The 12,081-nt window shown below is 40.2% G+C and overlaps 2 protein-coding genes across 8 annotated transcripts in view; one reads left to right on the top strand and one right to left on the bottom strand.

Moving 5' to 3' along the window:
* SLC7A6 (solute carrier family 7 member 6) overlaps window positions 1-4,645 on the top strand; it is a 29,955-nt gene extending 25,310 nt beyond the window's left edge. For all 6 annotated transcript variants that reach the window (XM_056360412.1, XM_056360406.1, XM_056360408.1 and 3 more), the window contains 5 exons: window positions 1-104; window positions 1,225-1,321; window positions 1,553-1,702; window positions 2,419-2,602; window positions 4,019-4,645. In XM_056360412.1, coding sequence (XP_056216387.1) covers window positions 1-104; window positions 1,225-1,321; window positions 1,553-1,702; window positions 2,419-2,602; window positions 4,019-4,113 — 630 coding nt within the window. In that variant the 3' untranslated portion in view covers window positions 4,114-4,645. The remainder of the gene's footprint in view (window positions 105-1,224; window positions 1,322-1,552; window positions 1,703-2,418; window positions 2,603-4,018) is intronic.
* Window positions 4,646-6,069: 1,424 nt separating this feature from the next.
* SLC7A6OS (solute carrier family 7 member 6 opposite strand) lies at window positions 6,070-12,075 on the bottom strand. 2 transcript variants are annotated; one of them, XM_056360415.1, is made up of 5 exons: window positions 11,876-12,075; window positions 10,601-10,975; window positions 8,544-8,738; window positions 7,532-7,661; window positions 6,070-7,080 (listed from the first exon to the last, which is right to left on the bottom strand). In XM_056360415.1, the coding sequence occupies exons 1-5, from the start codon at window positions 12,032-12,034 to the stop codon at window positions 6,959-6,961; spliced, it is 981 nt and encodes a 326-aa protein (XP_056216390.1). In that variant the 5' UTR covers window positions 12,035-12,075; the 3' UTR covers window positions 6,070-6,958. The 2 variants fall into 2 exon arrangements, with proteins under 2 accessions (XP_056216390.1, XP_056216389.1); XM_056360414.1 differs by having other exon boundaries at window positions 8,544-8,741; window positions 11,876-12,074.
* Window positions 12,076-12,081: the final 6 nt, after the last annotated feature.

Raw genomic sequence — 12,081 nt, 5'->3', positions numbered from 1 at the left:
ACATTTGCTGACCAGGTATTTGGTATCTTCAGCTGGACAATTCCCATTGCTGTAGCCTTTTCTTGTTTTGGTGGACTTAATGCTTCAATTCTAGCATCATCAAGGTAGCGCATTGCTTTCTGTTTGATAAATATCCATAAGTAATTTTACATACTACTGTTACACTCATTTATTATGAGAATGGCAAAAATACTTCCGTAACTGAACCTAGAATGAATAATCACAATAAAAACCTAAATAAACTCTGTGTGTGTGTACATGCACCCTGAACACTGCCTTACTTCCCCAAAGTGCTCCTAGCTGTATGCAGAGTACAATTACAGATCAAATGAATGTTGTGTGTATGGTGAGTCCTCAGGCCTTCTGATTATTTGGATTGAGCTATCTTCCATTTTACTTGATAAAATAGTTCTAGCAAGTTCTTGTTTTCAAATGCATGTACTTGAAACTTACTGACTTTTTAAAATCAGTATAATTAAGGTTTTTTCCAAGTAAAAAGTTTTACAAGTTGCTACTGCTATTAAGCTGCAGTCCAAAAGCTTAGGATAGTATAGAAGTATATACAGTACAGAAGCTTTCCTCTGAGCACTGATTAGGGATGTGAACAGTGAAAGTTTTAAATGGATTTACTCAGGCATTTGAAGATCTTTCCTATCCATTGAATGTATGTGCAGTGCCTCTGAGAACAGATATGGACATGGTCTGGTGAAGTAGTCTATATAGAACAAGTTGCAGCTGATAATAAAATGATGTGTCTGTGTGTTCTTTGAGTATGTGGTCCAGTGACCTTTTTAGACACCTGGTTGGCAACTCTTCCGGTTGGCATCGAAAACTATTCTGCTACGAGCTAGAATGTTTTCAGTGCTAGCTTTTAGAATATTTTGAAACAATAGAAATTTATTTCCATTACTGTAGATGTTTTCTATTATACCTGTAGGATTGTTTTTTTCAAAAATGGCCATTAACAGCATGTTCCTAAAAGCTTATATAGCTTTTAATGGTTGTTGTACAGTACATCTTTACAAGAAGGGTTGAATCCATGTTCCTGTTCAAAGGATGGAAATTGTGGTGTAAAATAAAGTGTGTTTAAAAAAACCCAAAAACCAAAAAGTGGTGTAAATACTTATTTTGACTGGCATTTTTCTTTGATTTTCTGTAATACATTCTGTCTCACCTATGGCCTCAACATCTGTTTTCTGACTTCCCCCCCCCCCCCCCCCCCAGGCTATTTTTTGTAGGATCTCGAGAAGGTCACCTTCCTGACCTGTTGTCTATGATCCATATAAGGAGGTTCACACCTGTGCCAGCACTGCTTTTCAATGTAAGTTATTACTGCTTTTCAGCTGTTCAGATGTGACTATATGTATTAAAAAATCACATGAGAGAACTTCCGATTTACCGTCATCGAGGTGGTTTCTGAGAGAGTTACTCTTTGAGGCATAAAATTATGCCAGACACCAAGGATATAAGGTGTAACTTTAAGGCAAAAAGCAGCAAACCCAGTAAGTTTCAAACTTCTGTTGTTCATCTCACTCTTCTTCTTTTCTGACAGTGTGCTATGACCCTTATTTACCTGGCTGTGGAAGATGTCTTCAAGCTTATTAATTATTTCAGTTTCAGTTACTGGTTTTTTGTTGGTCTGTCTATTGCTGGGCAATTATATCTACGTTGGAAGGAACCAGATCGACCCAGGCCCCTTAAGGTAATATTTACTTATTACAGAAGTGTTTAAAATCCTTGTCTTCCACATAATGTAAAAGTGCTGCCTAAAATCTGGACCATAAAGCTATGTCTGAAGATTACTAGTTGATAAGGACATAAAACATGGCTTCCATTTTATGTTGTACCATTAAATCTAGCTTGTCTGCTAGATAAGAGTAAGTGATTGCTGTAATAATACACTCTTTTATTGTACGTTAGCTCAATCAGTGTCTCTCCTCTCCATCAGCTGGAGAATGTCTCAATAAGCTACATAGTAGTTAGCCTTTTCTCTTGGATTAGAAATCTCTAGTTAGGAATGCTTAAGTTAATTAATTCTGTCAGTATGGATCACATTTAGCTCTGATGGTGTTTCAGTGCAGTATCTGATCGTTTTATCATGTTCTCATACTTTAAATAGATAACTCTACACAAAAAAACACATTGTTTCCTGAGTTATACTGGATTCATGCTACTGTACAGTTCTTTCAACGCAGCAGAGTTACCATACTTGATTACTTTTGTAGTTTTTAGCAGCCGTTCTATTCAAGAATTATTCTGCAATTTGTTTATGGTTCTAAATACTCAGATGTATAAGAGGAAGAGCAGGTAATTTCACAAAGTGGGCTTGAGTGGGCCAAGTCTGTAACTCACCAGAATGTTTGTAACTGTAGACAACAAATATTTCAATAACATTCTGTTCTGATTTTCTGTCTCCAGCTGAGTGTGGCTTTCCCAATAATATTCTGCATATGCACAGTATTTCTGGTGGTAGTGCCACTCTATAGTGACACTATAAATTCCTTGATTGGAATTGCCATTGCTTTATCTGGAATTCCAGTCTTTTTCTTGGGAGTCTATTTGCCTGCATCAAGGAGACCTCGGTTTATCAACAAAATTTTAGGTAAGTTTCTTTGTAGATGGAGATGCTGTTAGGAAAATTGAGTAAGTGAATCTCAGTTGATGAAAAGGGCTGTGGTCAGCCGTCCCCAGGCAGCAGTACAGTACCCACAGAGCCACTTGCACCCCCTAGCAGGATGAGGGAGAGAATAGGAAGAACAAAGGTGAGAAGAGTTGTTGGTCAAGATAAAGACAGTTTAATAAGTAAAGGAGAGAGGGGCGGAAAAACCTGCTGCTGCAAAGGCCATCAGTGACCACTTCCCACAAGCACACCACTGTGCAGCCAGTGTCTCCAAGCAACAGCCACCTTTGAAGACACGCTCCCACATGCATTTCTTCCTCTACCTGTTTTTATTATATGGCATGAAATACCCCTTTGCCTAGTTTGGGTCAGGTGTTCTGGCCATGCCCTGTCCAAACTTTCTGCCCATCCCCATCCTGCTGATTGCAGGGACCAGGGACAGCAGAGTGGGAGGTAAAAAAAAAAACCAAACAAAACCGCAACCCTGATACTGTGCAAACACTGTAGCCAAAACATCGGTGTGTTACCAACACTGTTTGAGCTGCAAACCCAGAACGCAGCACCAGATGGACTGCTGTGGAGATAACTGCATCCCAGCCAGACCCATTAAAGAGGTGTACTGGTTTTATATATGTGTTTACACCCAGATTTTTTTTACTGTGTATTTAAAAGACCATCCACTTCCTACAGGCTTTGTCTTGTAGTTCTTATACATTTTATACATTTTTATGTGTTTTTTCTCAATGAGGCATATGAAAAGTCTTTTTCATAAGCAAGGTTGATGACTGTAAAAGGACTGGACATTCTTGGTAATGCAAGCTAACTGTCTGTCGATTCAGTCATTTGAAGATACGTAGCTTTTATGTCAGTCACAGATGGAATTTTTCCTTCTGTTGAATTGCTGCAGTTAAATTATAAATTTTTCTCCAGCAGTTGTCATTGTTACTATGTAAGAAAACCACATAGTTTGTTTATAGCATAAAGTTTAAGGTTTATAGTGTAATCTTAGAATGCTACAGGATGTGGTACTGCAGTAGCTAGTGAATATGTAAATACTCAGTAACCTGTTCACTTTCCTGTGCGCTGTTTGTCTTAATTTTTTTTATTCTGCCAATTTTACACTCTTAATTATAGAGAAAAAATATTTTACTTCAGTTACTTGGCAGGGTGCCTAAGAAGAAAACCACCTTAGGCTATCAAAAGAACAGTTCTAAACATCTGTTTAAAAAAAAATGAGTGGAAGACACTTTTTGTATTAGCTTTTATTGTTTGCTTCCCCTTAAGAGAAGTTAGGCAACATTCTTGATAACTAACTTTCATTAGTGAGATACATGTTGTGTGATTAAGAGTTGAGATAAATGACTGTTCTTCTGATTTATCTTCCAATTTCCTATGCAGGTGCAGTCACACGAAACATGCAGCTGCTCTGTTACTGTGTTTTAACGGAGATGGACACAGATGAAGAAAAGAAGTTAGAAACCAAATCCAACTAAAATTTCAAAGCCATTACAAGAAACAGGAGGGAGGATAAAGCGATTACGACAACATAAGGGAAGAGATGGAACTGGAAAAAATGGGAAAACTCTTTCCAGTGGTCTTTCAGAAACACTGAAAATGTACTTACTTGCTGTTGGATTCCCACATAGATAGTGTCCTTGTGTCACCCTCCTAAACTGTGGCATATTTTCAGGGCATTTTCCTTGGATAATGATTACCTATTCATTTCAGGCCCCACGTGCTATGCGTCAATACTGTTCCTTCTTCAGAATTGGTATTAAAATGGTAAGAGCTAATGGATCAAACTAGATTTCTGCAGAACCAGGTGGTGAAGTAATGCATTTTTAAGTTAGACTGAAAACCACACTGACTCAAAAGACCAAAAGTCATTTCCAGCTTAATTCTGATGGATGTTTGCATGAAATGATTTGCTGTGCTATCAGAGGACAACTGGTCACAACAAACTACCTAATTTGTCATTATTAGCAGAAAAATTAATAAAGTTGTGCTACATTATTTAAAGACTGAGCCAACCTTTCTCCCTTGAAAGTATTTTATTCTATACACTGTGTGGAAATGGGGTATCTGACTGTGGCAAGGATTTAATCAAAGCAGCACCCTGGCACTAAAGATTTGGTTAATATATGATGATGATTCTTTCCTGTTAGCTTGTTAGTACTTGGTCAACTCCTGATAGGCTTTATGAAACTTCCAGAATTAAAATGTTCAGTTTGAAGCTTGTAGGCGTTTGTTTCTGAACTGTTTCAGGGAACACACATTAGCAGTGTTACCTCAGCAGTCAGAAAATTTCCTTTCTAGATTTCAGTGCTGTCCACTAGAAAATGACCATCCAAAACCTCACAGAACAAACCACCTTTTTTCTTCTATAGCAGAAGTTCTGTGGCAGCAACTATATCTTGAAAGCTAAGTAGCAGGGAGAGAAAATAGGAAAACAGCAATAGAAAGTATTGCAATCAAGACTGATGCTAATTAGCAGTAGCTGTAATTTCAAAGCTGTAAGCCTAACATCAGGACACTGATACTGAATCTTGGTGCGGCAAAAGGTAACATGAAGCCAGACCGTTTGGCTAACGAAGTGAGATACATTTCAAAAACATACCTCGAATTTTTATCTTCATTCAGGGTGTTTATCTCAGTTGACCTGAGTTTCTCCTTGTGTGCAGCAGATCTTGCAGTCACAAGGTGTCGGCTGAAGCAATGCGCGCTGCACCACACTTGCGTCAGCCACCTGAATAATATGGAGAATATTTGGATTCTTGCACCGACTCCCTGACCACGGTTATCTTAAAAAAAAAAAAAAAAAAAAAAGCTACAGAAAATGGCAAATGGTAGTCAATTGTGAAGACTAACAAAATGGAGTCTCGGGCTACCTTTATGAAGCAGCATGTGGATTTAAGATAGTTAAATTCTAGCTAGGGAATATTGCACATAGTTGGCAGGTAAACATGTAGGGTCTTTTCTGTATTTAATGAAAACTAGCATCTAGTTATTATAATACAGCTTTTTAATCTAGCATATGATCAGAAGGAATTCGGTGTCCAAGTTGAGACCTCTGTCCAGTGGGCAAGCATAGCTTTTAACGGGGTAGGGTTGTGGCATAGGTCAACGGCCCTATTAACCCTTCTGTGAAACAAAGGAAAAAAATATTTTGCCTCCAGTGCCTTGGCACCACCAGCCAGAACTGACTGACAAAGTCACTACTGCAACCTACAGCTCATGAAATATGCTCATCTAATACTCTATTAGTTTGTTTTTTGGTTGGTTTTTTTTTGATTTTTTTTTTTTTACAGACTCAAGTAGGAGTGTTGAAATACTTTGTGTGTCCAAACAGGTAAGATTAAGCTGTTTTAAAGATGCATGAATGCAAGTTAAAATGCTGCCATGGCTTCACCTGAACCAACTCCTATGATCTTTAAATGAGTAGAGAAAACTTAGTCAAAAATTCTTTATTTACAAGTTAAATGCACATACATTGTTCTACTCCAATAGTAAAATTATTGGGGAGAGATCCCACAATAAAATGGACAGGAACAAGGCATTTCATATGCTCAAACAATTCTAAAGAAAGTAACTTGAAACAAATTACTTGAAAGTAACTTAAGAACAAATACAGTAGAAAGCACTAGGACAGAGTCCCTTTTTCCATGACTTCCACCTGCCGTCACAGCAGACATGCTGATCTTCTTGTGGAACCTGACACGTAAGTCAGGACCAAAGGGCTGCTGCCAACAGTACCTCCATACAGAATAGTCCAGGTACAAGTGCTTGGGCATGCAGCACGGGGGGGGCGGGGGGGGGGGGGGCGGGGGGAAATCCTTCAGAACTTCAGCATCACAGAACAGGCAGAAAAATCTTTTAAAGCATGTATTATCTTTTGCTTAGAACAAAAAAAATTGTGTTGTCAAGTGGCCATATTAACACCCATCTGTTTAATACCTACCAGCTGAAGTTGGCAGCTCAGATAGTAAAAGCTTTTAGCATTTACTGGAATCCCAGTCTCGTATCTAATGCGCAAGCCCAGTCAGTAAGCATTATGGTGAACCATGCTAGTCACCAACTTAGAAAGCCAGACAGGCAAAAAATTTAGCTTAAAGCTCATCCATGTAAAGATTAGTTTCCTACTGTCCCAATGCGCATAGCTTTTACTGGAAAGTGGTTTTCCAGGATTGTTTTGTGGTTTGGTGGGTTTTGGTGTTTAGGGTTGGGGTTTTTTGTTCAACATGCTTAAGAACAGCCATCAGCAGCTGTCTGGATTTTCAGTTCTACTGCAACAGTAGAATTTCTTCTTTGTTATGCATTTCATCTTCAAGAAAAGGGCTGTTAGTCAGAATCCAGATCCTGGATGTCATCATATCCAAATTCCTGTAGAACCTCCTGTCGATATTTGTTCCATGTTCTTCTCCTGTAACATTGGTCCTCGTCACTGAAGCTCTCTTCAGACTCTGAAGAAAGAGCATCAACACTTGTAGATTATCTCTTCTTTTTAAACTATTAATCAGACTATTTTAAGATTCTTGAGTAACTAACAAGCACAAAGTCTGAACCATGTCTGTATTAGGTGAGGTTTGGAATTAAATACCTGGTTGGGGAGTTAAAAAAGCTGAGGCAGGGTTCCACAAGAATGTGGAACCAAGTCATCTATCGTTCTAAAAGCAAGCAATCCTTTGCAACTGCAGCAGCGTGGAGTTCTTAATTCTGACTTTGCAGAAACACTAAGATAGGTCCTTTGTAGTGCCAAGAAAGATGATCCTTCTCAAAACAAATTTAACCAGTTATACGAGCAGAATACTACCCCAGCAGTGCTCCGTTAGTTGCTTTTTTAGAGATAGTATGTAAAAAGGATGGGATTTATATGCACAGCATGAAAGCAAACAGTGTTTACGACAGGCATACCTTTTTCTCCATCACCATCTTCCTCAGGTAAGAATTCATCTTCATCAGGATAATCATTACGCCAGTTATTTTCATCATTTTCATCATCTTCATCTTCATACACTTCCCCTGGAACATGCTCATCGTCTACCTGCATGTCAACACACAACATACCATTCACTATAAATACAGACACGCGGCATTAACCAGTTTTTCATCCACCTATGCAATACTATACAGATCATAAAGAGCCCAGAGATACTTATCTACTGCACACATAAGTAATTCTGCAGTTGCAATGAAGCATGCTGCAGAAAAATTTGTCAGTATATTCGCCATAACATAGCAATCTGCTTTACATGAAAAATCAGTTAAGTCATGCATTGACATGTTCCACTTCACCATTTAAATGCTAAAGTTAATGTCTAAATTAATCCTACTCACTTCAGCAGTAATGTAATAGATCAACGAAAAGAAAAGAGTAGCTTCAGGTTCCCGATAGGCGAATCTATTGATCACAGTATCTATATGATAAAAGACTAAAGCTTACATTTAACATCTTAACTCCACAGTCACTGAAAGACAACTCTAATCTTAATAAGAGATATTTTTTTGTAATAAAGTCCTCAAACACTGGAAAAGTTGTCCCCTCCCCTTGTTTGTTTTTTCACTCAACCATATTTAAAACTACATTTTAATCGCTGCCTCCTAATCACAAATGAGACATGAATTACTTAAGTAATGAACATTTGCATTCAGAATTGATTTTGCAATTTGAAGCCAGACAAATTCTTTTGAGTACCTGAGCACTATCCCTTCACTTTTCATTGTTACACCATCATTTGCTTGAATCAACAGTAACCTGCAGGAACAGGTTCTGGCAGTTACAAAAAGCCCAACACAAAAGTCACTGACCGTATGTGTAGTGTCTCAAAGCATCTTTCTTGGCATGGCAACTTTTAATGATAGGACTTTAAGCATGTTCATTTGTGACCTTGCTATTTAAGGAAGGCCTGTTTTCCCACATCCTTACCAGTTCATAGTCTTCTCTATAGGGCTGTACAGAAAGAATATTTTGGATCCAACCAGGGGCTGATGTTTCCATGCAGTAGATGTCATAAACATACTCATCTTCTTTCTCGTGGTGTTCTTTTTTACGATCTTCAGAAAGATTTAAACGCTCACGGATCATCTCTACTGCATTGCAAAGAATCACATCTGGATCAGTCTTCTGAGAAAAAATTAAAAAAAATATGCATATTTCCACTGAAGCCGTGTACACAAAGTCTTATGTTACAGCCAACAGTTTTCTTTGTAAACAGTAGCCAACAGCTAGTTACGGATGACATTCTGAAATCTTAAACCAAAACACTTTCCTACTAGAATGCTGATATTTAGAACATTAGCAATCTAGAACAGAGACACCAAAGAATTTTCCAGTTACTGTAGTACTATTCATCCATACCTTGTTTCAGATAATAGGAGAAAACTTCTGGGACAAGTTCATTAGAAGGTACTGGAGGGGATATGACTAATCCCATAGAACTGTTCATCTGTTTCAGATGACATGTTGGTTGAAAAAACAAGTTTTTAGACAGCTAGTGCTTTGCAGAGCAGTACACTTGCAGCACTGCAGGAAAGATGTGCATACAGCAGCACAGATACTATGCAAGCAGACTGCAGTACACGAAGTGTGCAATGAAAATGGCGCAGATTAACAGGAAAAGGCTGACAGGCCTTACAAATAGGCTTTTCATATCCTCGCTTAAACATTAACACGGAAGAAATTTTTTCATAGTTTCTCCTTCCTAATAAATTACTTGCAATGTGACCTTTACTTGAAAGGTCTACACAGGCAGATTTTTGTTGCCAGTTTTTCTCTGCTAGTGCTTTTCAGACTTACCTTGTCCAATCCACAGTGGTGTCTCCTGAACTACTTAAGTAATTCTGAGGAACAGCTACAGACCAGCCTTTCATTCATGTCTAAATACGTATAGAATGAAAAAGAAAGCTTACTTCTTTCAACCCTTACTGTTAGCTCTAAAAAAGTTGAAAATTCTGATGCTACCTCAGTTTCATTTTTGGTTTTCTAATCAGCAGTGTGATAGACAACAATTAACTAACGGATCTCAAATGCCTGTTTGAACTACTTGCTTAATAGAAAGCAAGAGCTCGTACTAAAGTCTGATGGCAAAGCCCTGAAATAACCTGTAAGAAACGCTGAAGGATGACAGCAGGCTGGGCTCTTGCTCATCCAGGCATATTTTTTAACGCTAAGCAAGTTTTCCTCAGAGCTGTTATGGGCTGCGTAAGTAAAGCATTCACATGCACTTGCATGCACAGAAGGAACTACTAAAGAAAGTGTACACAGCCCTCTTACCTTCTTTTCCATATGGTTATGAGTTTCTAATACAAAATCTTCTTAACACTGTATACAGGGCAACCCTACACAGAAGGCAGAACTTCTGCATACTTAAAACCACGCTAGCTATCAGACAAATACTCCTCCAACTGAAAACATACCTAACTCATAATACCAATGAAAACAGGATATAGGGGCTTAAGCAACCTGTCAAACACCTAGAGTTCTGCTAAAAACAAAATATACAATGAAACCTTATATTGGAATTATAAGGAGGCTCAGAAGTCTTTCGCTTGAGTGAATCTTGCCTACAAGTGACATTCCGAGGCATCTGGGTACATGAGAAGACACTGAATTAAATTTTTTGTTTTCTAGGTAGCAAGAAGTTAATAAAAAAAAAAAATCTCAAGAGGTCCACCTGACAGATGAACATGAGAATTTATACATCAGAACAGGGTACAGGCGGGGGGGGCAGGGAAAGGTGGTACAAGCCCTTCCTGTAGCAGTCAGCTCCACACAGCTGTCTGTCTCAATGTTAGCACTTCAAGATCCCCATGAAAGTTACTCCCTATACAATATTCTGACTTGCAAATATTCAGTTAAAGCTCCTGTTAAACAGTGGAATACTTACAATGCAAAAAAACCTTCCACAGCAGTCAGTCTGCCCACATGTACCAGTCAACAGTGATACCAAAGCACTTCAAGCATACCTAAGTTCGTTTGCTGACCTGTGGGTTTGCAGCAGTTACACTGGACTCTCCTACCACCTCCTCCTCTTGTACAATATCAAACAACTGGAATTTTCCACAGCAGTCCGAACTCTTATGAACAGCACTGTTCTCCTCCTGCGAAGCATCTTCTGTCGCTTCAGAGTCTGATCTGTCACCATCAATTGATGTCTCGCCATTTATGACAGGTGCAACTGTTTCAGTACAGTTAGGTCGATTGCTGGCTATTACACGATAACGGTTTTCCTTCCTTTTTGCTTGCTTGGAAGAACGGAGGTCCTGAATGATTCGCTGAGTGCTTCCTAAAGAGGGTCGCAGACTTTGAGCTTTGTTTCGAGTGATTGCTTCTTGAATGTATTTCTGAACTGGTTCATTCTGGGTAGAGGAACGAAATTGAAGAAGAATATAATTATGTCATCAACACAGTAAGTCATACTACTTCCTTGAAGTGACTAATAACTACTACTATAGGTGTCTCCTATTTGAGGACTGCAGTACCAATGTTCCTAACATTAAAGTAATTTTTACTACTGCTTTAAGCAACACAACTATCAACATTCTCTCGATAAGGGGGGGGGGGGAGGGAAAGTGTAAGGTGTTTGTAAATTGTAAGACTTCCAGTTTGATTTTCAAAGAATATGCTTTGTGGTACAGAATAACCCTCCAAACACATACCTTTGGAAGACTGCAATAGTCCTAAATTTAAGGCATAATACCCCTTACAGTCTCTGTAAAGACCAGTTCCCAAGACACCTGTTTTATTTGATATAAAAGGCTGTACAGTGGAAGCCTTTTAGGGCTGAGATTTAGCACCTCAAACAGCAGAAATTCAGGCTTCATTTATCGACTGTTCTGCAGGCAGTAGGTGGAGAACAATCTGTACAGACAAGTCAGTGCTGGACACAGCTCGTCACGGTGGTCGCTCTGTGCTACCTTGCTCCAAGTGCCGGTGTGCTCCTGCAGCAGGGGAGGGAGTGCTGCTTGCCCCTGGCCACCAGAACAGGCCGGCTGCCAGATGCTGCTGTCCGGGCTACCAGCCAGAGCAGCGCAGCCACGAGGGATGCCGAAAAAAACGGCGTAGAGCTACACTGTCAACCCAGAGAGCGCGTGCTGCTTTCAAACGCCCCTTCAGCTGTATAAAGAACTGACCCGGCAGGATCCAACCGCCGCGGCCCGCCTGACCGACACCAGTCCCGGCCCGCAGCTGCCCGCCTGACCGGTTCCGCCCCGGCCCGCACCGGCCTACACCGGCCCCTGCCCGCAGCGGCCCAGCACCTTGGAGGACACGGTCGCCACCAGCTTGAAGAGGCTCCTCTCCACCGGCTGGGCACCGCCGCGCTCCGTGCGCAGCCGTTTGCAGGCGAGCAGCAGCGCCTCGGCCGGCTCCGTCCCGCCGCGCTTCCGCTTGACGCGCAGCACCGCCGACCGCTCCATGGCGCCGCGCGGAGCGGAGGGAAGGGGCGGGCGTGGCCCCGCCCCCC

Source organism: Falco biarmicus, chromosome 15 (assembly GCF_023638135.1).
Source record: "Falco biarmicus isolate bFalBia1 chromosome 15, bFalBia1.pri, whole genome shotgun sequence".
NCBI classification, from domain to species: domain Eukaryota; kingdom Metazoa; phylum Chordata; class Aves; order Falconiformes; family Falconidae; genus Falco; species Falco biarmicus.
The sequence above is the reverse complement of the archived record's forward strand: the minus strand, read 5'-3'. Positions and strand labels throughout refer to the sequence as shown.

Bases quoted from the DNA above. Each gene is read 5' to 3' on its own strand.
- SLC7A6OS (XM_056360414.1), bottom strand. From the start codon at position 12,034: ATGGAGCGGTCGGCGGTGCTGCGCGTCAAGCGGAAGCGCGGCGGGACG. The intron at 7,662-8,543 runs GTAAGGATGTGG...GTTGACATGCAG, and splicing joins ATAGAGAAGACTATGAACTG to GTAGACGATGAGCATGTTCC. The intron at 7,081-7,531 runs GTATGCCTGTCG...CTCTTTCTTCAG, and splicing joins AGATGGTGATGGAGAAAAAG to AGTCTGAAGAGAGCTTCAGT.